This window comes from Camelina sativa, chromosome 1 (assembly GCF_030686135.1).
Source record: "Camelina sativa cultivar CO46 ecotype springtype chromosome 1, ASM3068613v1".
NCBI lineage: Eukaryota > Viridiplantae > Streptophyta > Magnoliopsida > Brassicales > Brassicaceae > Camelina > Camelina sativa.
The window spans coordinates 10,606,608-10,634,048 of record NC_141880.1 but is presented as its reverse complement, the minus strand read 5'-3'; the positions used below and the strand labels follow the sequence as shown (position 1 = coordinate 10,634,048).

Below are 27,441 nucleotides of genomic sequence, written 5' to 3'. Positions count from 1 at the left end.
AATTATTTGCCTCAGACCTCAGTTATATATATTGTACATATTCATAGCTTAAAATAAGATCCCATGGCAGCATTAAACCTTGAAATATGTAATTATTTGTTTGAATATATATATATATACTAGATAAGGGCCCGCACAATGTGGGGGTTTAAAAATTGTTGAAGAAAATAAATCTTAAATCTTAAAAAAACAAATATATATAAAAACAAATTTTATTTCTTGAATTAAAATATATAAATATTTTTAGTTAGAGATAAAATCATATTTGTATTTACCTTAATACACTTATTTATAATTATATATTTTAAATATATTATAATAATTCTTACAATAATAAAAAGCTAAATTATATCCCACCAAAATTTTTGTCAAATACTCATCATTACGAATATTAGTATTGTAAATTTTTAAAAACGTTACACAACTTATTCACAAAATATTTTACATGCAAAGAGTTCATCAAAGCAACATCTAGTTAGTAAGCATTTACAATTTTATTCTATGTTTTACCATTAAAAATATGTTCTTACACCTAAAATTATTTTATTGTTAAAGTATGCTCTTTATCACCACATATAAAATATTTTCTGAACAAATTTTGTGTTGCTTTACTTTCAGTTTGGCATAATATTAGTTCTTATAATTACTAAAATTGTTTTGTGAAATAATTTCTGTAAACATGATTTTTTTATTACTCCAAAGATATTTTGGATGAATAACTGGTGAAAATTATCTACTCTATTACAATGATTTTATGACTAACCTCATAAAAGTTGAGAAACTGAGAAAAGGTTAATATAACATAATAAAAATAAAAATTTGAAAATTATAATCACGATGGTATATATAAGTCTTAGCTAATTCAAATATACAAAATAAAAACTTTATAAACAATCCAAAACATGACATATGTCATAATCAAATTAAGGATCGACGACCTATTTACTTCTCAGAAGTATCACATTGTACCAAAACTACTTAAAACTATGAGCTCGTCTCAAATATTCTTGATTTGGGTTGTGGTCAATCATATGAGAAGACCTGCAAGGTGGACAACTTGATTTGTTAGAAACCAACAACAACAGTAAAAGATAAAGGAGATGTGAAAACGCGGACAAGATTCTATGTTTTGGGATATGGTCCATCGGACGAGCTTGCAGGTCTGGTCCTCCGCCTCCTCTAACGTGCACAATGGCCAACTTGTAAGTTAACAAATACAAAAGTGACCAGCCAGAAGTGTTCTATCAGATCGCTTTTCCTATTCCGTGGAAAAACTTGTTATGTTAGAAACGTACAAAAACTTCAAACACAGAACAAGCTTCAATATGTTAACAGGCGGCTGTCAAACTACAAACAAACAAAGAAAACTGATTTACCTAGGAGAGGTGGTGGCGGTGATTTTCTATTGAAGAAGATGATAAGACGATAGAAAAGAAGAATTGAAGATATGTGAGGAGAGTCATCAAACAAAATAGTTTTGCGGTTTACGAAGCCATTAATTGATATTTTTTATTAATTTTTAATTGATTTTCTTTAAATTTTGAGAGAGAAAGATAAAGGATACAATCGTCTTTTTGTAGAGGGTGTGTAGCATGCGGGAAAAGAAGATATAGAAAGTGGCATAGAGGAGAAAGTTTGCCACTGTTCATGGCATGATCGGCAAATTTATCTTTCGGATACCGTTGTAACAAACTTGTTAAATTCATCTCATTTCATATATTTTTGGGTTTAAAGCAACATACAGTATTAGAGTATTTTTGGGTTGAAACCCGGCATCAAGCAACTTTTTGTTTGAAATATGTAATTATTTGTTTCGGTATATATATATATATGTGCATTGTTCATTTGTTTGACAAGTGATATTAGCATTTTTGTATTATGACAAGTGATAAAGCAACATATTGGAGTATTTGTGATATTTTGCTAAAGATAGTGGAATATTTGTGATAAATCTTGCATGTAAATGATTTCTTTTTTCCCCAAATCTTCTTCACTAGGCGGATGAATTTTTGGATTTATTTACTCTGTTTTAAGGATTTATTTTGGGATTTGAGAAACTGTACGTATTCTTCAAAATGATCATTATTTGTTTATTCAAAAAAAAAATGAGAAACAGAATCTCTGTTTTATTCCTCCTATATCATATTACAGACGATGTAAATATTTCTCTTCAACGAACTAAAAAAAAGTTATTTTAGACTTAAAGTATATATAAATAGATAGCTATGAGATATAAATTTTAAATATGATTTTCAAGACCCTTTGTTAAAGATTTATAACAAAGATACATACAAACATGGATCATATTACACAAAATGGTGAGAACATTACAGCTTATAACATTGACATTTTTTTAAAAGAAAACCACGAAACGAACAAATTACTCTGTATAAACACCTATGAACTACAAACTGGAGTACAAACTTGACAAAAACTGCGAGAGATGGGTTTAACGAGCTATAAACCACTCGTGTTTGTATGAAGTGAAGATATGTCCAAACACTAATCCACAAAACGCACCAGGTCCAACTGCTATCATGGCTGCTATCCAATTAAGCATTGGTTCTTCTGGTTCAGACGAGGATTCATCATCGGGTTGATGGCTTTCTCCACAAATATTCTCGAGGCCATATAGTCCCAAATTACCCACAAATGAAGAACAATTTTGACTTCCAAACTGTGTACTCTGTGGCACCAGTCCTTCAAGATGATTGTAGGAGAAGTTGATTACGGACAGAAACGAGAGCTTCCCGAGACCTTGAGGAATTTCACCTGACAAGTTATTCCGCGATAGGTCTAATGTCTCGAGCTTTGTAATATTTTCCAAGGTTGGTGGGATGTTTCCTGTGAATCCATTGCTAGACAAGTTGAGAAGACGCAATTCGCTCAATAGACCAATGCTTCTAGGGATATATCCGCAAAATTGGTTTCCAGAAAAATCAATGACTCTCAAGGCTTTGAAAATCCGAACAAAATCTGTGTCTACTCCTTTGTACACCAAATCAACGAAATCATACGCGGTGGAAGATTTAAAGCTCATGTAGTTCATCTCTGGTATGTCTTCATTACTCTCAAACACCTTTGACATTTCAGTCCAATTGGCAAAATAGTCATGTGGTAACGATCCAACGAAGTTGTTATCGGATATGTCAATGATCCTCATACTTGGAAACCCTAAATAGGCAGAGGAGTTATAGACATGACCATAGAATGCATTTGATCGGAGCACAAGAACCGTTAAGTATTGTAGAGAGCCCAACCAAAATGGAAACGTGTCATTGATCTTGTTTCCCCTCACATTCAGAAATTCCATATCTTGGCAATTCATCAAAGATTTTGGAAGCTTCCCCACCAAATTGTAGTAGCTGACATCAAGTGATCGTAGCATAGTGTTATCCATGCATAACTCTGGCAGAAATCCACTTAGACTGTTGTTTCTCAGATTTAACCCACTGAGATGATAATTCTTCAAACATTGAGGAATCGAGCCAGTGAAATGGTTGTTGGACAAATCTAATAAATACAAATCTGTGAAGTTGCAAATCCATTGGGGAATTAGTCCTTGGAGTGAATTTGAACCAAAATCCAACTCTTCCATTAATGCTCCATTGATAACTTCCACTGGATTCTCGAAGCTAGTGAACGAGTTATGAGAAAGCTTTCTTGACGAAAAAGCCAGAAATCTCCAAAAAAAACTGAGGTACTTGACTATTAGGCTCATGTATGTAACATAGTTTATATTGTATATTAGTTGGTTAAGTCTCCTTTAGCTTATCCTTCTAGTATACTAATTGTACAGTATATATACCCTTGTACCACAACTATGTTTAATTAATGAGAAATAATCCTTTACATCAAAGTTAATATGGTATCAGAGCACTAACTAACTTTTTTTTTTTTCTCATTCACAAAACCCAAAATCGTCATTGATATGAGCTTCAATTGAGCTCGCCATCTCTGTTCTTTGTCTTCACCCAGCTCAATCATCTTCATTTTTCCGATTCGATTATCCATTGCACCGATCAATTTCTTCAATGAGTGTTTCACGGCGTCAAATTGTTTCGATCTCCTTCGCGAATCTTGTGATGCTTGTGGCAACTCTTTTCTCATTGATTCATTCCTTTGTTCTACATCTTTTGTTTGCTTTCGCTTGCTTGATCTGGTTATTGGATTGATTTTGCTTGTTGCTCTACATCGCACAATCTCGTTCTTGATTCTACTTTTTGCTATGGTGAATTCGTCTGCTCCGGTGGATCACTATGCCAATCCATACTTCTTACATAGCTTGGATCATGCGGGGATGAATATTATATCTGATCGTCTCACGTCTGGAGCTGATTTCTATTCTTGGAAACGATCGATGCGTATTGCTCTCAATGTAAGAAACAAGCTTGGTTTCGTTGATGGTAAGATTCGTAAAACTCCTAAGGATCATCAAGATTATGGATCATGGTCTCGGTGTAATGATATGATTACTACTTGGATTATCAATTCTGTTGATAAAAAAATTGGTGGAAGTTTGTTGTATATCTCTACTGCCGAGGGAATCTGGAATAATTTGATGTCAAGATTTAAGCAGGATGATGCTCCTAAAGTATATGAGCTAGAGCAGAAATTGAACCCTCTGCAGCAGGGATCTATGGATGTCACCTCCTATTATACAATGTTGGTAACTCTTTGGGAAGAGTATAAAAACTATGTTGAACTTCCGGTATGTACTTGTGGAAAATTTGAATGTAATGCAGCCACTCTTTGGGAGAAACTTCAGCAGAGGAGTCGTGTTACAAAGTTTTTGATGGGGTTAAATGCCTCTTATGAATCCACTCGAAGACACATCCTCATGCTAAAGCCTATACCAAGCATTGAAGAGGTTTTCAACATGGTTACTTCTGATGAACGTCAGACGCATATCACACCTAAGCCTAACAGTATGATTTTTCAGGTTTCAGCTTCAACGTCCACAGAAGTCCCTATCTCTTATACTGGCTCCTATGACAATATGGCATTTGCGGTTCAGAATCAGAGTCACTATAGGCCACGAGGACCGAGACCTGTTTGCACTCACTGTGGTCAAACAGGACATGTTATCCAGAAGTGTTTTAAATTACATGGATATCCCCCAGGCTACATTTCTGGATTCAAGAGTAGTTTAGCCAATTATCAGGGAAGTCAAGGAAGTCCACGTCCGGTAATGTCATCTGCTCAACCTCGAGGATGTGCACCTTCTAATCCTAGACCGATGACACATGTTGTGGCTAATGTGATGACAGAGACTTCTCCTACTCCAACTACGAATGCTGCGATTAATCTAGATATCAGCACCATGAGTAGTGATCAGATTACTTCTTTGATTCAACAACTAAATGCAAAGGTTAAACTTTCAGAGACTCCAGCTTCATCTTCATAGGCCTCGTCCATTACAGAACATGGTGTTATGGCAGTTCAGTCATCTTCTGGTACAAATACTTTTCCAACTGTTTTTCCTTCTTCTTCACTTTGTTTTGAAAACAATCGGCTTACTTTTCAACATCAATGTCTTTCTTCTTTAACAAAACATATTCCTCATGGTAGTTGGATAATTGACACTGGTGCTATGAGCCATGTTTGCTCTAATCTGACCCTCTTTAATGACACAGTAACAGTTTCTGGAGTCACAGTCTCCTTACCAAATGAAGCTAGAGTGGATATCACACACTGTGGCACTGTGCATCTGTCTCAATCACTCATATTGCATGATGTTTTACATGTTCCATCTTTCAAATTCAATTTAATTTCTATTAGTAGTTTACTACAACATAATCATGGTTCTGCTCATTTCTATCCTGGTTTTTGTTACCTTCAGGAGTCTATTCAGGGCTTGATGATTGGTAAGGGTTTCCTTCTTCACAATCTCTACATCTTACAACCTGAAGCATCGTCATATGCACTCATCTCGTCATCCACATCACTTCCGCATTTCTCTGGATCCTTGAAGGTTGATGGACATCTTTGGCATCAACGCCTTGGACACCCATCTACCGACAAGTTAAAAGTCCTTTCTGGTACTTTGTCCCTACCTGTTTCTTCTCTTGTAGATCAAAGTCATTGTTCAGTCTGTCCATTAGCTAAACAGAAATGTCTTTCTTTTGAGTATCACAATCACTTGTCTTCACAACCATTTGATCTTCTCCACTTAGATATTTGGGGTCCTTTTTCCACAGAGTCTGTAGAAGGTTTTAAGTACTTTTTAACAATCGTTGATGATTGTACTTGAGCAGTCTGGGTTTATCTCCTAAGAAATAAAAGTCAAGTTACTACTGCTTTTCCTACTTTTCTGAAATATGTTCTTACTCAGTATAATACAACTGTTAAAGCTATCCGTACTGATAATGCTCCTGAACTTGCTTTCACTGATTTGATTGAAGAACATGGCATGATTCACCAGTTTTCTTGTGCTTATACTCCTCAACAAAACTTTGTTGTTGAGCGCAAACACCAACATCTTCTTAATGTTGCAAGAGCCTTATTGTTTCAGTCTAATGTTCCTTTGGTATATTGGAGTGATTGCTTGTTGACTGCAGTTTTTTTAATAAATAGAACCCCTTCGGTTTTACTAAAGAACTTAACTCCTTTTGAATTGCTAAATAAAAAACAACCTGATTATCAGTTTCTTAAATCCTTTGGTTGTTTGTGCTATGTTTCTACATTGCAAAAGGATCACCATAAGTTTAGTCCTAGAGCTGATCGGTGTGTCTTTCTAGGTTATTCTTTTGGATATAAAGGCTATAAAGTACTTCACTTAGATAGTAATGTCATTTCCATTTCTCGGAATATTGTTTTTCATGAGCATATCTTCCCTTTCAAATTAGAACATGTTCCTGCTCCTTCTACTGATATATTTGACAATGTTATTCTGCCATTATCTCTTCCGCTTGACATAGATCATTATCATCATACTACGCATCCTTCATCTTCGTCATCTACTTCATCATCCCATATTCATTCTCATCAATCATTGTCACACTCATCCACTACTAGTGAACGTCGTTTGGTCTCTGAGATTGTGCCTACAGAAACGACCACTGTTTCATCATTGAATGTCCAACTAAGGCGAACGTCCAAGGTACCAGGCTATCTTTCTGACTATCATTGTTCCCTCACTCAAATTTCTCCATCATCTACTTCCATCAAAACCACTACTCCATATCATATTTCCTCCTATCTTACTTACACAAATTTTAAACCTTTCTATCAAGAATATATTCTCTCTGTTTAAATCGAAACATAACCTAAAAACTTTCAACAAGCCGTTGCTTCTGTATATTGGACAAACGCCATGAATGTGGAAATGGATTCTATGAAGGCTGCTGGCACATTTGATGTTGTTTCATTGCCACCAGGCAAAAATGTGGTAGGTTGTAAATGGGTATACACCATCAAATATTATGTTGATGGTTCAATAGAGCGCTATAAAGCTCGTCTAGTTGCAAAGGGTTTCACGCAACAGGAGGGTGTAGATTACTTTGACACTTTTTCACCTGTTGCCCGTTTGGCAAGTGTGAAGCTTCTTTTGGACTTGGCAGCTAAGAAGGGTTGGAGTTTAACCCAGATGGATGTCACTACTGCTTTTTTGCATAGTGACTTGGATGAGAAAATCTATATGAGTTTACCTCAAGGATACACACCACCTCCTGGTACTCCTCTTCCTCCTAATGCAGTGTGTAAGCTTCATAAGTCTATATATGGCTTGAAACAAGCTTCAAGACAATGGTACAAATGCTTTTCCAAGGCTCTCCTTGCTGATGGATTCATTCAGTCTAATGTTGATAACACGATGTTTGTCAAGGAGAAAGGTACGTCTTACACTGCCTTATTGGTTTACGTTGATGACATTCTCATTGCGAGCAACAATGACATGGTTGTTGCTGCGGTCAAAGCTACTTTGGCTAGTCAATTTAAGATCAAGGATCTTGGTCCTGCCAAATTTTTCCTGGGATTGGAGATAGCCAGGAATTCGACGGGTATATCAGTTTGTCAGAGGAAATACTGCTTAGACTTACTGACTGATGCAGGTTTATTAGGTTGTAAACCTAAGTCTGTTCCAATGGATCCAAAGGAGGTACTGACTAAGGACACTGGAGTTCTTTTATCGGATGGGCGACAATACAGAGAGTTGATTGGGAGGTTACTTTACTTATGTATTACACGTCCTGACATCACTTTTGTTGTTCATCGTCTGAGTCAGTATTTATCATGTCCTACTGATATCCATTTTCAAGCTGCTCGTAATGTCCTCAAATATCTGAAAAACAATCTTGGCCAAGGTCTCTTCTACTCGGCTACTTCAGATATTTGCTTAAATGGATTTGCTGATGCTGACTGGGGTACTTGAAAAGACTCTCGGAGGTCCGTTTCTGGTATGTGTATCTTTCTCGGTACGTCTTTGATATCTTGAAAATCGAAGAAACAGGACGTTGTAAGCTCCAGTAGCACTGAAGCAGAGTACAGGAGCATGGCACAGACTACCAAGGAACTACTATGGTTTCAGCAAATGCTACATGATCTGCGGATTACTCCTGTGTCTCAAGCTAAGTTGTTCTGTGACAACAAATCTGCTATACACATTGCGGGCAATGATGTTTTCCATGAGCGAACTAAGCACGTCGAGATCGATTGTCACACTACTCGTGATCAGGTTAAAAAAGGCTTTCTTAAACTCTTTCATCTCAGTTCTGAAAACCAACTTGCTGACATCCTCACGAAGCCTCTTCAACTTGGACCGTTTCACCATCTCCTCCGGCGTATGTCGATCTCAAGCCTGTATTCTTCCAAAGAAATATCGGCTTGAGGGGGGTGTATTAGGCTCATGTATATAACATAGTTTATATTGTATATTAGTTGGTTAAGTCTCCTTTAGCTTATCCTTCTAGTATACTAATTGTACAGTATATATACCCTTGTACCACAACTATGTTTAATTAATGAGAAATAATCCTTTACATCAAAGTTAATATTGACCTACCAATTTATTGTGGGAAAGATCAATCAAAGTGAGGTACTTGACTAATTTTGACATAGATCCAACTCTTCCATTAATGCTCCATTGATAACTTCCACTGGATTTTCGAAGCTAGTGAACGAGTTATGAGAAAGCTTTCTTGACGAAAAAGCCAGAAATCTCCAAAAAATCTGAGGTACTTGACCTACCAATTTATTGTGGGAAAGATCAATCAAAGTGAGGTACTTGACTAATTTTGACATAGATCTAGGGACTCGTCCTCTGAAATTGTTATGGCTCAGATCTAAAGAGAAGAGATTGCCTAACTTTGATATAGATCTAGGGACTTGCCCTCCTAAATTGTTGTGGCTAAGATCTAAAGATAAGAGATTGACTAATTTTGATATAGATCTAGCAATTTGTCCTCGGAAATTGTTGTGGCTAAGAACAATTTCGATATAGATTCTGGGATTAGTCCATCCAAATTGTTGTAGCCGACATGTAACACTCTAAGCATAGTCGAGGACGACGTATTCTCAAAATCAATTGATCCCTCGAATTGGTTTCCGCTTAAATCAATCTCGTCTAAGAAAGGTTGCATGAGCAAGGATGTTGGAAACGGTCCGGACAAGGAGTTTCCATATCCCCAAAATATAAACAAGTGGTTGTGGCGGCGGTCATAAGAGGGAAACGAGGATTTGAAGTGATTGAGGGAGATGTCTATTTCGGACAAGCTGGTTAAATTGGCTAAGACGCTAATCCCACCAGTGAATTGATTTTCACGGAGGTTTAATTTATAAAGCTCCGTAAAGTTGCCAAATGAAGTAAGAATATTACCTCTAAGATGATTTTTTCCAAGATTAATGTAATCTAGTTTGTTTAGGTTACTGATTGAAGCCGGAACTTCACCTACTAATTGTTTCTGAGAAAGATCAAGAGATGTGAGATGGGAGAGATTTCCAATGGAAGAAGGAATCTTTCCGTGGAGACGGCATCTTGAAAGGTCCAAGAAAGTAAGGTGATGGAGTTTGAAAAGACCACTGCTAGATTTCAAAGAGGTGTTGACAGAAATATCGGACAAACAGAGTTGTAATGATATCACCTCTCCCAATATAGCATCGCACATGACGCCATCCCAAGAACAGCAGTCAACGCTCTTGTTCCACGGGATTGCTAGACCGTAGTCCTCGTAATGCTTTGGGAACTCTTTTCTTAGCTCCAAAAGAGCATCTCGTTGGTCGCTGCGGCACAAGGACTGTGTGTGCGAAGCAAAGGTGTTTAGTAAAGGATGAAGGAAAATTAAGAAGTAGATGGTCATAATAATACAAAGAAAGCAATAAGATTGGCTTCGAATCATATTCTTTTTTTTTTTTTTTTTTGTAAACAAAGACGGTTTGTTTGTTAGGATGGTTCATCTCTTTGAAATCTCTTGTTTACTTCATAACATAACATTCTCTGTGAAGAACTTGACTTGGTAAGTCTTCCTTTAAATTAAAGCAGGAAAATTAATGGAAAAGTTGTTTTGAATAAAACTTTTTTTTTTTCTTTTTCAAAAGATTGGAAAATAAAAAGCGAGTAATATATGAGTTCAACTCATAGGCATCATTAAGATGTTTTGAATATTTCTTCTACATCGTTAAGATGAGTAAGAGAACATGTGGCAATATGGCAGCGAAAGTGTATAAAGAAATGGTTCAGTTTAATATAGAATCTGTTGTTATCGTATATGGGATGATCAAAATGCTTTTTGTTCGTACATGAACATACATAAGCTAATTTTATTAGATAGGAATCATTAGAAATAGTATTATAGGAATTTTACGTTTAGAAATGGTTTGGATTCAAAGGAAGTCCTTCTGACCGTTGAAATATTTAGATATACATCTAGGGGCCGGGTAATTTTCATACCGATATGAGGTCACACTTTTTAATCATTGAACTTTCTCACAGTCGATCAAGCCATTAAGAATTTATATATGATCTATTCGGTCTCCCTTAGACGAACAAGATGTATTCCCCAAATTCAGAAGATACTTCAAACAAGATACTAATTATTCAATCGCGACCAATTATGAAGGAATTACGGTTGCATAACCCTAGGCAAAATATATATATATATATATATGCAAATTAGCGGTAACAAGAAACTGATAAAGTATAGAAAAAAACAAGACACAAAGTATTAGTGTTTAAATTCAAAGTAATGCCGTGAGAAATGGGTCAGGTGAAGAAGACACAACGAAGTCACTCGTCAAGGTTAATCGTCTTTATTAGTAAGTCTTCTATGAAAAAAATAACATTGTAGCCGATAAGATTTCACCGTAGACAAAAAGAAAAATACAAGAAGCTGTCAAATTAAATGATAGAATATATTGTTATTTTGCTGCAACATTGCTTAAATAAGCATATAGAGATTCTTAGTAAAGAGCTTGATTGACTTGGCAAGTCTTCCATTAGATTATTTCAAAGATAATTGATTTATAAAAAAAAGATTGTGAATATACTGTTCTTTGTGGACACCAACAAAGACGGTTTGTTTGTTAAATTGGTATGTGATAGACATCTCTTGCTTACTTTATATCAAAACACTCACTGTGAAGGGCTTGACTTGGCTAGTCTTCCTTTAAACTAAAGTAGGAAAATTAATAGAATATTTGTTTTTGATAAAATTTATAAACAAAAAGGAGTAATATGATTTTTTTTTGAGTAAAATGTAAAATTTATTCAAAAAAAACTTTTTTACTATCATTAATGATTTGAATAAAAACGTTATCTGAGTAATATGATTTCAATTCATAGGCATCAATGTTTTGAATATTTGTGGTCAAGGTCCTCAACTCATCTAACAATGTGTCAAACTGGAGCGCTTCTTCCCTCCATCCCTTTTTTATATTATGTTCTACTTTTCAATTCATCTATCAAAAGAGGTACGTTTGGGAGGACCGGTACACTTCCGCTGGATGTATCCCTTCGAAAGGTTTGATGTACTCATTTGCTTCAATATATGTATTTCCTGCAATTATGTTCAACTAATATTTATTTCTTGACTGAGTTATAGGTACATGAAAACACTTAAGGCTTTTGTTAAGAATCATGCAAGGCCATAAGAATGCATGGCTGAGGGGTATTTAGCTGGAGAATGTGTTGCATTTTGTTTAGAGTTCCTTAAAGATTTTGTACCAGTTCAGGAAACAGTTAATCGCAATGAAGATATTGAGGCTGATAGAGGCATGGTTGAAGGTCGACCTCTGTAGAAGGGTATAGAAGTTACCTTATCAGATAAAGATAGAGACATTGCACATCGCTATGTGCTAATGAACATGGCATCTTTGGATCCTTATATTGAGTAAGAGGTAACCCTTTATGTTTCATCTACTAATTATTATTATAATTTCATTCTCAAAACTGTTGTTTAATGTAAAATCATGATGCATTTAGAAGAATTACAAGCTAATGATGCTCGATGTGCTAAAAATGAAACTTTGTTATGGAAAAAGCATACTGAGCAGTTTGCACAATGGCTTAAAATAAAGATTTCGAGATGCAACTTGTCTTCTTGATTATTTGTTATACAGCTTGTTAAATTGACTGATTAGCTTGTTAGCTTCATGATAATGTTTTGCTTGATGATTGGTTAGCTTATCTTGTAGCTTGATGGCTGGTCTTTTTGGACCAGTTTGTTAGCTTATCTTGTAGCTTGATGAATGGTTTCTTGGGACAGATTGGTAGCTTCATGATCATGTTCTGATTAATGACTGGTTAGTTTAGCTTGTAGCTGGATGACTAGTTTTCTTGGCACAGATTGTTAGTTTCATGATCATGTGTTGCTTAGTGACTGGTTAGCTTAGGTTGCATCTTGATGACTGGTATTAGTGATTATCATTTTAGTACTTCATCTTGATGATCAAGGATGGAATTTTACTGTGGCAGATTCATTCAGACTCAACAAATAGTCATTCTAAGGAGATAAGGTGTTTGGCATTTGGACCAAGAAATGTTGCTTTAGCACATAAAGGATTTATCGTTAATGGGCAACGGTTTCACACAGATGCGGTTAAGTGGAAGACACAAAACAGTGGAGTAACTTATGAAGCATTTAGCATGTGTAGATTAAGTGCTCGAGATATGAGACAAGTCGCTGATATGCTTACATATTTTGGAGTGATAAAGGAGATTTTACTTATGGACTATCACATGTTCAAAGTGCCGCTGTTTAGATGCAATTGGGCCAACACAGGGAATGGTGTGAAGGAGGAAGATGGTTTCACTCTTGTCAACCTTCATATGAACCAAACAGCCTATTTGAAAGATCCATTCATTCTACCTTCTCAAGCAAAACAGGTTTTCTATTCTAGGGAAGATGATAATTCAAATTAGTATATTGTTATGAGAGCACTACCTAGAGGCTATCATGAGTTGGAAACAGAAGAGGATTTAGGTATTGCACATTTGCCTGTCCAAGAAGTCGATGATTTGGATGATGAAGCTTGTGATGATGATAGTGTTTATGTTAGGGATGATTGTGAAGACTTGTTAGTGGTAGATTGATAGGTGTTTGTGGTTTTTGTAAACAATGAAATTTGTTATGGTTATCTAAACATTTAAATATATTTATATATTTTGTATTAATTAAATTGGTTTTTTATACAATTATTCGAAATTAATTATTTATTTTAAATAATAAATAATTCGTAATTCATTTTAATAAATAAATTTTGAATAATTTCAAAACAAACTAATAACACCAAATATTTGCTATCTTTGCTATAGGTAAAATCCAATTAATGAGTTTTAATAACATTTGTATCACGTTATTATAAATATTAACAATTGCACAGTATACAACGTTATCGTTGTATATTTAACTATAGCAAACCGGCTATCCACTATTAAAAGTGTCCGACCTACTATAACGAGCGATCTCAGAGCGTTTTTTAGGAAACGCTATAATTGTAAACTCATAGCATTTAACGGCCGCTATTAATACTCACATTTCCTGTAGGGTCTAATGTGTATGTATATCCCCGCCAAAACCCTAAATCCTCTATGAGTTGGAGAAATCGATCAATGTCAATTTAATAATCGTTAATTCCGTCAATGTCAACGCCGCAAAATAAGAGGAAGAGGACGACGCAGAAGAAGCAGAAGCAGCTGTTGTCGTCGAAGCCGCAATGGAGCCTTCTTAATCCGTCACTTCCCTATGATTTGCTATTGGACATCGTCGCACGCGTCCCAAGATTGTACCATCCGACCCTCTCACTCGTCTCCAAGACCTTTCGATCTCTCCTAGCTTCACCAGAGCTTTACAAAGTCAGGTCACACTTAGGCCTCAGGGAGAGTTGTCTCTATGTGTGCTTCGATATGCTTGAAGGCCCTACCTGGTTCACCCTCTGCCGAAAACCTGATCAAATCAATAAAGAGGAGAGGAGTGGTTATGCTTTGGCTAAAGTCCCAATTCCCAATTCGCCTAACGTACGGTATTAATAGAGGAGAGGAAAGATATACGCAGTAGGACAGTACAAGGATGACAGTAGCTCCGACTCCTTTAAGAACTTGTTCGAGGTGTTAGACATAAAAACACAAGTTTGGAGTCATGAGCACATCCTTTGTAGCATCGATCCAAACTACAACTATATATCCAATACCGCTTGTTTTGACGGAAAGTTCAACGTGACCAATCTTGGAAAGGCGGTTGCTTACGATCCCAAGGAAGGTAGATGGGACATTGGACCAAATGATATATGTGGACCTATGATTTCAGGTTCTTATTGCGAGATAGAGAATGTTTTGTACGCTGCTGTTAACGGAGACCTCAGATGGTATGACTCTCAGGGAAGACAGTGGAGATATTTGAAGGGTTTGGTAGGACTACCCAAGATCCCTAATTATGGCCGTACTCAGGTTAGATTGGCAGATTATGGTGGAAAGTTAGTGGTTATGTGGGACGACTTTGTTGTTCCTTCGCATTGTGGTTTTAAGACGACGACAGTTTTTTTTGCAGAGGTTGCGCTTGAAAGGCTCAATAGTTTTGAAATTTGGGGCAAAGTTGAGTGGGTTGATCGTTTGCTTACAATATTTGACGACTATTATCTCGTGAAGGTTATTGCTGCTACTGTCTGACCTCACAAGGCTTGGCTTTGATCTTGTTCTCGATTTTTGGTGTTTAACTATCTTGATATGCGTGTGTTCTGTTTTGCTATTGTATGGTTTTTATTCTATATATATGGTGTTTTAGGTTTTATTAACTGGTTTCGATCGCGGTTTGTTTTGGTTCCCTAGTTTATTAAGCTCACTTTCTTCTATTGGTGTACCTTATTGAAAGAGAGCGTTGGAATGAATAGGAGATCATCTTTGAGCTTTGAACCAAATAGAGTACATAGCTAACGATCTGAACCTCCAAGCAGTAGTAAGGTGTATCACCCACCGGTTCAGAGATCATGGCTGAAGCCAGAGGTCCTGAACACTAGTCACATGTTCCAGTAGCGGTGTTGGTATCAAATCAAACCATTCCGGATCATGTTTCCGGGACATCTGGATGGAGATTCATCTGAAGCCAGAGGTCCTGAATACTAATCATATGATCTGTTAGATCTTTAGCATATATAAAACGTTGAAAAGTCTATGAAGCGGGAGATTTGATTTCTTTCATGAGATTAGATCATATGTTTTTCTTACGAGTTACGATGTGTCTTTTATTTCAGGGTCTAGATTGTTTTGAAGATCATCAGCCTGTATCACGAGCAAGCTGATGAATTAGTTGATGAGACTGGAACGCTTTTTGTTTTCTTGAGCAGTTTTTTAATCCAATATATACTTTCTCCAAGTCACTGTGCTCAGGGACCAGACGTGTAGTCCTTTTTGGTAATGCCTAAACAACAAGTTTAGTCAATTATAATCAGTTGAGGCAATTACTCTCTGCTAGTTTTACTAAAAACTTAGACCAAACCTTTGGGCATGAAAAGTCAATGAAGCAGGAGATTTGATATCTTCATGAGATTATACAAAATTGAACAGAGAAGAAAAAAAAACAAAAAATCCACACGTCACAAATCTAATATTTACATGATGTCATTGTGCCATGAAAGAACTAAATCTTCAAGCTCTGTAATCAAATCAGACCACCGTGAATCATCTTCTTCACCTTCAACAACTTTCACTTCAACAACAACAACATCAACAGCTAACTCCACAGCTTCCACCACAATCGCAGTTCTACCTCTCCCTAATCCAACTACTTTCGCTTCTCCTTCTTTCTTCATCTTCTTCTTCACTACATATCCTAACTTCTCCCCAATCACCTTCGCCTTCTCCTCCACTTCAACAGCCGAAACCTTGGCCGTGAATCTCCTCTCCTTCTTCTTCTTAATCTCAAACAGTCCGGAAAGATCCAACCCCGAAGACAACGAGATCAAATCGAAAGCAGTAACCGAACCAACACTCGATTTCATCTCCATATCCGTATCAAACACATTACGATGAAACTCAGAAGTTTCCAGAGACTTCTTGAACCAACTGGTCTTCATAACCGTTTCAATACTCATCCTCGTTACTGGATTCGGATCCAACATCTGATAAATAATCGATTTAGCTTGTTTCGAGATCCAGCTCGGAAACTTATAATCCCTCCGATGAATCTTCCGATACATCGCAGCGATATTCGAATCATCAAAAGGCACATCACCAACTAAAAGCACAAACAAAATCACACCACAAGACCACGCATCAGCTTTCGCTCCGTCGTAACCTCGCCGCGAGATAACCTCCGGAGCTGTGTAAGCCGGAGTACCACACGCCGTGTGAAGCAATCCGTTTTGGAGATGTTCAGGTAAAGCGGATAAACCGAAGTCAGAGACCTTGAGGTTACCTTGCTTGTCTAAGAGTAGATTCTGAGGTTTCACGTCGCGGTGAGCGACGCCGTCTTGGTGAGAGAATCTGAGCGCGGAGGCGAGTTGTTGGAAGTAACGACGCGCGGTTGATTCAGGGAGACGACCACGGCGGAGGACTTTGGAGAATAGCTCACCGCCGGAAGCGAGTTCCATTACGAGATAGATCTTAGATTTGGTCGCCATAACTTCATGGATCTTGAGTATGTTTGGGTGATGACGGAGACGACGCATCGCATCGATCTCTCTGATTATTCTCGGTTCCATGCCGGATTCGATTGTTTTCTTCTTCTCTATGATTTTAATGGCGACGAGCTCGTCTGAACCGATCGTACGAGCTAAATGGACTTTCGCGAAACTTCCGCTACCGAGTCTTCGACCGAGTTCGTATTTTCCGAGGAGAAATTTCGCCGGAGATGTCTGGTTTTGCGGCTTAGGAACTGGTTCCATTGCGGCGGAAGAAGAGAGTGGCGGTGGCGTTGGTGCCTGTGTTTTTCTTAAAGAGAGGTTTCAGGGACGAATTGTTTGGTGAGCTTCTCTTTGCGTTTTATAGGGAAATGAGATTTAATTCAATTTTACCGAAAATACCCTTGGAGAAATTAGTTTTGATGTGTTACTAAAGAAGTATAATTTTTTTTCTATTAACTTTGTTGAGAAAATTTTGCAAAAAATATTTATTGTATTCTCTTTTTTGTTTTTATTGTTTTTTTTTGTCTATATAGATACAATTAAAAAAAATACACTATACATTATTGTTTTTTGTCTATTAAACTAATAGTGTATTGTTTTTTCTCAATCATAGCTAGACTTAAATGTAAACAACTAAATATAATACTGTTATAATGAAAAATGGTTATGCAATATTAAGTTTAGTATATTTGTTTTTTAAAAAATCATAAGCAAATAAACCATGTATTTGTTGTTTGAAAATTTAGTAAAGAAATTAAGCAGATTTGTTCAAATAGTCTATTTTTGAACATAAACTTTAATGTGTATCTTTTAGGAGAATTATTTTGTGAAGAACTTGAAACGATACGACCTATTTTTTTAATAAGAATAATCTAGTAATCCCATACTAACTAAACACCTAACCACATTCAAACCAAACATCGGAAATAACCAAACATTAAACCAATGAATTAAATAACCAAATGAAAAATTCAATAATATCTTACCATCGATACCATATAATATCTAACCAAGTCATAAAACAATGAATCAACGACCTAAAAAACTGTTCTAAACCACTACTATCCGTTCTAGCAACCTAACAGCAACATATAACAAACAACAAAGCCTCTAGAATATCTTTCTTTCCATCGGCTGAGACTTAATTGTATTTTACCAAAACTACCTTTGGAGAAATTAGTTCGGATGTGTCACTAAAGAAGTAGAATCTTTTTTCAATTTACTTTATTGAGAAAATTTTGCAAAAAATATTTATTGTCTCTCTCTTTTTGTTTTTTTGTTTTTTTTGTCTATATATATACACTAATAAAATACACTACACATTATTGTTTTTTTGTCTATTATAATAATATTGTATTTTTTCTTTCTCAATCATAGCTGGTCTTAATAAATGTAAACAACTAAATATAATAGTGTTATAATGAAAAATGTTCATGCAATATGAAGTTTAGTATATTTGCTTTTCAAAAAATCATAAACAAATGACTCATGTGTTTGTTGTATGAAAATTTTGTTCAAAGAGTCTAATTTTGAACATTAACTTTAAATGTGTATCTTTTACAAGAATTATTTCGTGAAGTAGTCCTGCTTTGTGGTCAACTATATCATCAAATCCAGCATATGAAAAAATTATGGTTTGATTTATAAAATTTTTGACATTTTAAAATTGAATTTGTAATAGTTGTAAGTTTCAGTCTTTAAAACATACTTAGTAAAACCATATTTACTCTTTTAATAAATATTGTTGGCGTCAAAAAAATTTTTATAAAAATTAGAAAAATTATCCTACTAAAAAATAAATTAGCAAAATCATCACCTAGCTTAGATGCCAAAAATGTATATGTTTTGCACATCTTTCAAAGATATGCTAATAGAAATTTATCAATTTACTAAGAATTAGATTTTTTTACCGTTTGACAAAAAAAAAAAAAGCCTTATCAAAACGTTGCAAAATGTTGTTACTTCATAAAAAATAATGAAGAATTCACGTGTTCATGATTCAGTTCTAAACTATCTTCGGTGTGAATCAAGACTTTATGATTCTGCGACTAGATGACAAATATTAGTTGATCCTCAATTATTGTTTCAAATTATATAGTATTTTCCTTTTTCATCATTAAACTGAAAAGTTTAAATTTATATAACAATGCTCCAAAAACTATGATTATTAAGAGTTTAAGTTTTGGATCTAGATAACAAAATCACAATCTCGATTTCGGAAACTTATATGATTCCATAGTGTGTATGTGTTGGTTATTAACTTATAAACTACAAATGCATAATGATACAACACAAAGTCTAAGAGATTTGTGACTTATATAAAGTATAAAGTCATAACAAAAACAAATTCGAGAAGATAATCTATATTTGGATAATAGCATTTCGCACATTTTTAAACAATTTAACGCACATACATAAGCCATTTTCTACCGTCCAAAAACAAAAACAAAATCTTCAAATATAAAACCTTAATAAGACTATTTTACTCAACTATCTTATTGTCGATATCACAATGTGTATATTCCACTCTCAAGTGCAGAAAAGCTAATCATCAAAACGTTGGAATAATTAGAATTCAAAATAGAGAATATAAGTAAAATCTTTGGTGTTCATCACTGTTGTATTTATTTGGACACTTGGTGTTGGAATTAAATAATTTGTATCCCTTAAATAATTCGTCTCCCATTTTCAACGGTCCATACTCCATACGTGTTTAATATTATTTCTTCTTGCAAGATTCCTTTTTTTATTGGGAAAATTAGAAATAAAGGAGCTTTTTAAAAAATTTTGTCCATTTATATCTTTTATAAAAAAAGTTTGGTGAATTAGGTTTTAGAGGAAAATTATAGTCAATTTTACCCTTAATCACAAATTAAAATTTTATTTTTTATTAACTGAAATTAGAAGAAAAACAAGCAACATTCAAAATCAGTTTCCTTTTTTTTTCTTCACATTAAAACCAAATTGAAAAAAAAAAAAGGTAGAGGCAGAAGGTGATGACGTGAGAAGCATGGAGGAAGAAGAAGGGAATTCAGGGTTTGTAAGGTGTAGGATTTCTATGAGTAGAAAAACAATTGACGCCATTGATTTTTGATGATGATCAACTCTAAAGAAGCGCTTGTTTGTGTATCTCTGTGTTTGTTTTAGGGTTTTGATGTGGAGTTTGTCTTGTCATGTGATGATTCTAATACTTGATGATTTCCTCACTGCTAAAATATTTCTCTCTTTTTAGCATTGAATCTTCCAACTTTGAACCAGCAGCATCACCAAAATTAGCATCAATAGGCTTTTCTAATAAATCATCATTTGGCTTATGTGAATTCCTTGAAATAATAGTTGCTGATTTTCACCGATCAACTCCCACATCATCACCATCACTTGTATCATGTGGGTTCTTATTCAAATCGAACTGGACTTTACTCATATGATCATCAACTATTCCTTTGAACATAACACCCAACCGAATCAGGTAAATGAAAATTTTGTGGAAGGTGGAAGAGAGGGAAAACAACCGATATGTCGAATGTTGATTTTTTCGGTATTTGTCTTTTCTAAATAATTAAGAATACACATTCTTAAATATATTAGAACATATCTAAACAATAAATACAGAATCTTAACCATAAATTAAGATTATTTAAAAAATATTGACTTTTCTTATTTAATTTATTTTCTTTCTATTTCTATGGTATTCTAAATTTTACAGATTATAAATTCTAAAATGTATATGATATATCTTCTACTTCTTTTAGTATATAGGGTAAAACTTGGAAAATATATTATGAATTGATGTAGAATGAAGAAAAATGTAGAATACATATTCTTAATTTTGTAGAACATACAAAATCCAAGTTCTGAAGTTTTTAGAACAAATTTTCCGTCTAAACTTCGTAGAATATGTACAAACTGTTGAATAAATAATTTAAATGTTTCAGAACTTGAAAAATTCATAGAAAATATTTTCTGAACAATTTAGACTAGAAATCATCAATTTACAAATTGATTTTTAACACCCAAAACATTTTTTTTTCAAATTTTTTTTATACAGTTGTATACTAACATGAGTTTTCTGTTTGTTTTTTTGTTTAAACTCCTAAAAACTTCATTATATATATTAGTAGGGATATTTTCGTCATAATTGATAATCTTTAAAAAAATGTAATAAACAAATGTTTGGAAAAAACTCATTTATTTCTAATTTTCCCTTTACCACCTGAAAAGTTTAATTACCCCATCACTTAACTGTGCCTTAATCACAGTCAGTAATAAATTACTAGATTTAATTAAACTAAATGGCAAATAAGTCATTTACCCAAGTGATCAGTGACCCCAAACTAAACAAACCGTCAAGATGGTTTGGCGGCTGTCGACTAACAGACGGACGGTTCTGATTCACCCAACTCAGCACAAACTTGGGCCATACCCCGAACATGGTGTGGTGAGCAAAACAAATAATACCAAAATTGACGTTTTTTGGTTTTGATGTTAAAGTTAAGAGAGCTTATTAACAACAAAAGATCCAATTCTTGAAATACTTTACTCTTCTGAGATTTAGACTTTGTTTAGTCAACAATGGCATATTCGTCACACACTAGAACTCCCACCAAATGTATCAGTCGCCTCCATATTATATAACATGGAAAAAATTTACGCATATGCATGAAACGATGATATCATTATATTAAACCTTTTTTGATACGTATCTTAAGAAAATTATTGCTATATATTTGGACTATTGGGTGTAGTGGAATTAGTATATGATTATGTTGTATCAAAATATCTTCTGCTGTTCATATTTAAATACTGAGCAGTGAGCAGGTCAGACCATGTTGCAAACAGTGCCGGTTTAGATAGGGGACAAAAGGTGCGACCGCTCCGGATTCACAGATTAAGGAAAGAAATAATGTAAAATTAAGGGGCACAAAAAAAATTATAATGCAAGATAAAATGATACAAAAAAAATAATGGAAAATAAATAGGCACAAAAAATAATGTAAGATAAAAGAGGCAAAAACAAAATTTATAACACAAAAATAATTCATTAAAATATGTTTTAACGATTTATTTTTACGAGTCCATAACCAAAAAAACTCTTTATCTTCTATAATTATCTCAGCTGACTCCAACGTAGAATGAAAATAATTTTTTTTAATCTTATCAAGTGTTTATATATTATCAAAATGAAATCCATATTTTTTTAACATATAAGAGAGGTTTTTAAAAAAATAGTCTTTCATTCAAAAAAAAAAAAATGGGTCTTTCATTCAAAAAAAAAATTGCCCAGGGGGCCCTAAAAAACCTTGAACCGGCACTGGTTGCAAAAAAAAAGAATAAACCAAAATTTTGTAGGAAATTAAATTATTCAAATACTATAGTTACACCATTATAATATATGTATATTGTAGAAACTTTTTTTATAATGTCTCATATATTATGTTTCACTATAAAGTTAGGAGTTGTCTTAAGTAGACTTAAAATTCATTTAGATAGCTTATTAGGACAAAATGGAAAAGTTTGAGATACGATACGACCATTAAACTTTCAAAGAGACATAGGATAATTCATTTAGATAACATGATGTTCCCATGAAATTATACGTCGAGTTGCGTGAGACATAGGATAACTTGCAATTTAAATACTAATAAAGCTCTATATTTTTGTTCGTGTAATTTAAAATTTTGATTGTGTGTCGAGCTCTTGGGTGTGTATGTGACTATGTGGTGTGAGGTGTTCTATCTTCAATCAGATAAGTTGAGAAGTTGAAACGTAAGGCATGAATGAATTGGTACATTTGGACATATATAAAATGGTGATTAAGCAATGAATTTTTATTTTATCATCATTTGCATTTCACAGGACAAGTTAGGCAAAACTTGTTCATTTTTACTATCATTTCACAGGACAGGTTAGGCAAAACTTTATCACCATTCTGTCATTTCTTGTAATGGTTTTCGACTTTTCATACATATGTTTTTTTTTATTGTCGTGATTACGCTCTTGCTTATAAATGATTACTTATGGACCTTATGGTCTATATATGATAAAATGAACTTAATAATACATGTAAGTCTAATTTTTTCAACAGTGGCTATAATATATATTTTTAAATAATCCCTTTTCACGGTAAGAATGTGGTAAAAACAGAATACAAATATAAATAAGAAATTTCCTCGATCCATCATCGAGTGGAAGACGACATGATTTTGACCCTCAAATGAAAACGACACAATGATAAAATAAAAATATTCGAAAATAACAAGGAACCACCAATTATAGATTTTAGTGATATAGTAATATATTATACCGTAAATTATATATTAGCTCTACCTATATGTTTGCCATGTGTTTGAAATAATATATTATATACACAAAAAAATACTTGGTCAAAAAGCTGAGTCCAATATGTTTCAACAAATCTTTTTAATATTAAGGAAATGAAAAAAAAAAATTGTCTAATTCTAATTATTTTGTGAAGTGGCCGATTCTTTGCGCGAAAACTTGCAAAATTAGACTCCTAACTTGAATCAATTGCAATGTTATATCCCTCTTTTTCTCTCTCCAATATTTACCATTTTTTCCCTATTAAATCCTTGTCCATTCATTGTATTCACAAAATTGTCATTATTTCTGATTTATTTGAATTTCTTGCGAAAATATTTATTACATTCATATCCTCATCTTCTTTTTTTATTTACGGTTGTGCCACCACCACCAAATTTCCAACAACCATAAACAACCAAATTTGAAGCTCTTAAAGCTTCAACAACCTGAATTTATAAGCTTAAATAACACTCAATGCTATGAGAACTTCATTTTCTTCCATCTCCTCTCCATTTTAATCCAAGAATATTTGCAAGTGCATTTATCTTGTTATGTGTCATGATTCTTGGATAGTGATTAAATTGGCGCTGGGTTTCTTCCATGGTGACTTAAGACGACGTCCTCGGTATTTGACATTGCGAACAACCACCATAAGATTATTTTCCGGTATATTTTGTGATTTTTCTTGTGTTTTTGTCGAAATTAGACTTCATTTGTTAGTCCAACCGTCATAATATCATGTAAAGTCTACTATGTGGTCAGTTTTGCAATTTAAAATTTATCGAATTTCGAGCCCGTAGACTAAAATTTCAGTCTCCTTAATTTCATTTGAAAACAAAAAAATATGGTTTAGACTGCATTATAATATTTCTAACGGATACTTTGTTTGCAGTCTACTAAGGTGTATTTTTGCAATTGACCAAATTCTTGACTTTTTAGCTAAGACTGTCAGACGTAGTCTTCGTAAGATAATAAAATAGTAGACTTCTATAATGGTTATTTTTGAAGTTGACCAAAATATAAAAGCATTGACTATAATATTATTGATATAAAATTAATTAGTTGACTGCAAAAGAAGTCTACTAGTTAAAAAATTATAATGTTGGTCAACCCCAAAAATGACCACGGCAGACTACAAACGAAGTCAACATTCGTGGAGACTTCCAACGTAGTCTAATTGGTGAAAGTCAAATTTGGTCAATTGCAAAACTAACCACAACGAAGTTAACTTTTTCTAGTTGACGGATAAATGAAGTTTACTTGTTAGATAGAAGTCTACTACAAAGTCAATGGTTTGGTCAATTGCAAAAATAACCAGAGTAGACTGTAATCGAGGTTAACTTGTTGAAACTTTCCAAGAAGTCTACTCTGTTATATGCTTTTAATTGCAAAACTGACAAAAAAAATTAACAAAGGAAGACAACAAAAGAAGTCAACTATCCTAGTAGACTTCATACGGTGTATGCTTTATTAAATTATAATTGCAAAAATAAACCACACAAAATAGACTTCAAAGGAAGTATCTTCATAGAGGCTAATTTATGTCTACAATGTTGACATCAACATGAAGTCGTCATAATTTGAAAATCAATTTATTGCAAATTGGTGAATAATTTTAAGATTTTCTTGTTGTATTCTTTGATATATGTTATGTATTTGCTTCTATATGTTTTTGACGTGATTATATATTATACATATGGAGAAATCAAGTTTTTGGTTTTCTTAGGCAGTTAGGTCATTAACTTAGACTTATTTTGGAAGTCAACGTGTTGGAGTTCTGTGTGAAGTTTGTATAATTGAAAAAAGTCTTTAATCGTCTTTTTTTTTCTTTTCTCTATGCGTTCTTATCTCTCTTTCAACTCTACAAGAAGTGATTATTGGTCGGTTTGTTTGGTTTTGTTTGTATTTAAGAAAGTGAAAAAGAAAGAAACTTTTTATCACATTTTGTGGGAAGAAGGTGAAGATAGGGTAAGACACTGTTGACCGACCTGAACAATAATAGTCAATATACTTTCATTAAATACGTTTAGCAAGTGGCTAAGCACTACTTTTACATAGCATTAAGTACAAGAAACTAAAAACTAAAAATTGTAATTAAGTACAAGGAAATTAACAGACTGAAGAATAAAAACTAAAAACTGTAATTAAGTTGTCTCTGCTCTGACCCCCAAAACTTGTTTCCTCTATGTACTCTCTGGCTATTATCAAAGGGAAACTGTCACCTCTCCAATTGAGACAATCCGAAAGATGGAGATTTAAGTTAAACACGAAAAGAAATGGGAAAATCAATCATTATTGATAAGCAGATGAGATGAGTGGAAGAGGTAAGAGGAATAGATTGATGACAAGAATATGAGCAAGACGGAATTAGAGATAATTATAGTTGTTATCGTGGTTTTTAAGTTGAGTAAAATTATAATAATTATAATAATCCCGGTTTTAGAAAACCAATTCCGGTTTATTTGAAATAGTACCAGAAAAATATAAAGAAACCGACTTCTCTTGCAGACTTCTTTATCAACTAACGTCAAATCAATTAAATCAATTTAAACCTTGTAATTATTATGCCGACGACTTCTCTGGCAGACTTCTGCACGGGAAACTGAACCGATTATTGGTTGGTTTAATATTTGTAATGATTATGCTGAAGACTTATCAAGAATACTTCTTCCTCAGAAACTAAACCGTACTTTAAACTGCAAATCAATCAAATCAATTTAATATTTGTAATGATTATGCTGAAGACTTATCAAGAATACTTCGTCCTCGGAAACTAAACTGTACTTTAAACTGCAAATCAATCAAATCGATTTAATATTTGTAATGATTATGCTGAAGACTTATCAAGAAGACTTCTTCCTCGAAAACTAAATTGTACTTTAAACTGTAAATTAATCAAATCAATTTAATATTTTTAATGATTATGCTGAAGACTTATCAGGAAGACTTCTTCCTCGGAAACTAAACCGTACTTTGAACTGCAAATCAATCAAATCAATTTAATTTTTTTAATGATTATGCTGAAGACTTATCAGGAAGACTTATCTTCCTCGAAAACTAAACCGTATTTATCACCTATCACCTATCCTAACGACTCTGCACACAAAATCAGCTTCTTCTCCGTCTCTTCTTCATTCTTCTCCATTGCCACTCCATCGCTTCCACCTCGGCCTCCACCACCTACTGTTTAATCTTCTCTTCCGCCTGTAAAATTAAAGACAAAAACAAGCTTTGATAAAAAAATCTGACTTTAAGCAATTAAATCATAAAAATCCAAATAAAAGTTAAAATCAAACTCAAAAAAGAAAGAACTAAACTTTTTCTAACAGACTACCCAATAACAATTCTCATATCCAAATAAGAAAACTCATATAGAACCCAAATTCAACCAACATGAAACTAAAAACCTAGATTAGGTAAATAGATATGAAAACAAAACCTTTGGGATTAGATTTGAATATGAATGAAGGTCAAAGCTGGAGGGAGATTCGTAGAGTCAGATTTGCAGAACTTCTTCAATGAAAAAATAAAGAGAAAAGATGATAGATTGGAGTTGAGACACATCTGTTTTTATATCTACTTTTTTTTTTTGGAGAGCCAAGATATATTTGAGAGAGAGGCAAATAAAATAAAAGAGAATCTAGGGTTTTCATATTTATCCTTGTAAGCCTCGAAATATTTTGTGGGTATATGTGGCTGAATTTTCTAGAGCAACAATATTGAAATTTTTTAGAAAGAAATTTTGGAGAGAGAGAGATCATATAAAAATTAGGGTTGACTTACAAAGAGAAGTATATATATGGTTAAATTATCCGGTTAGGTTAAAATCAAGGAATTGGTACACATTCGGTTAGGTTCAGCTATCGGTTTGGTTAAATTATCGGTATTAATATAATATTAATAGTTGATGGCATAACAAAGTCAACCACAAATAGTCCACAGAGAAGTCTACATAAGTAAAACTCTAAATCATATAATTTTAACCTAATCAGCCTTTCCTCCCTTAATTTGACTCGTTTATAGGTAAATTTATTTTATTCCAATACAGGAAGACTATGTGGTTATTATTTG

The 27,441-nt window shown here is 33.9% G+C and overlaps 2 protein-coding genes and 3 pseudogenes across 2 annotated transcripts; 2 read left to right on the top strand and 3 right to left on the bottom strand.

Moving 5' to 3' along the window:
• Nucleotides 1-2,192: 2,192 nt before the first annotated feature.
• On the bottom strand, nt 2,193-11,639 carry LOC104706791 (receptor-like protein 38). The gene is made up of 3 exons (XM_087456411.1): nt 11,508-11,639; nt 9,178-10,337; nt 2,193-3,708 (listed from the first exon to the last, which is right to left on the bottom strand). The coding sequence occupies exon 3, from the start codon at nt 3,596-3,598 to the stop codon at nt 2,450-2,452; it is 1,149 nt and encodes a 382-aa protein (XP_087312537.1). The 5' UTR covers nt 3,599-3,708; nt 9,178-10,337; nt 11,508-11,639; the 3' UTR covers nt 2,193-2,449.
• LOC104706778 (receptor-like protein 37 pseudogene) lies at nt 9,372-10,295 on the bottom strand (annotated as a pseudogene).
• A 766-nt stretch (nt 11,640-12,405) lies between the features above and the next one.
• Nucleotides 12,406-13,560, top strand: LOC147949746 (uncharacterized; annotated as a pseudogene).
• Nucleotides 13,561-14,074: 514 nt separating this feature from the next.
• LOC104706774 (F-box/kelch-repeat protein At3g08810 pseudogene) lies at nt 14,075-15,097 on the top strand (annotated as a pseudogene).
• An 842-nt stretch (nt 15,098-15,939) lies between these two features.
• On the bottom strand, nt 15,940-17,569 carry LOC104788015 (CBL-interacting serine/threonine-protein kinase 7). The gene has a single exon (XM_010513694.3). It carries the CDS (start codon nt 17,308-17,310, stop codon nt 16,036-16,038), a length of 1,275 nt encoding a protein of 424 aa, XP_010511996.2. The 5' UTR covers nt 17,311-17,569; the 3' UTR covers nt 15,940-16,035.
• Between the last annotated feature and the right edge of the window lie 9,872 nt (nt 17,570-27,441).

Coding starts and splice junctions, on each gene's coding strand:
- LOC104706791 (XM_087456411.1), bottom strand. CDS start 3,598: ATGGAAGAGTTGGATTTTGGTTCAAATTCACTCCAAGGACTAATTCCC.
- LOC104788015 (XM_010513694.3), bottom strand. CDS start 17,310: ATGGAACCAGTTCCTAAGCCGCAAAACCAGACATCTCCGGCGAAATTT.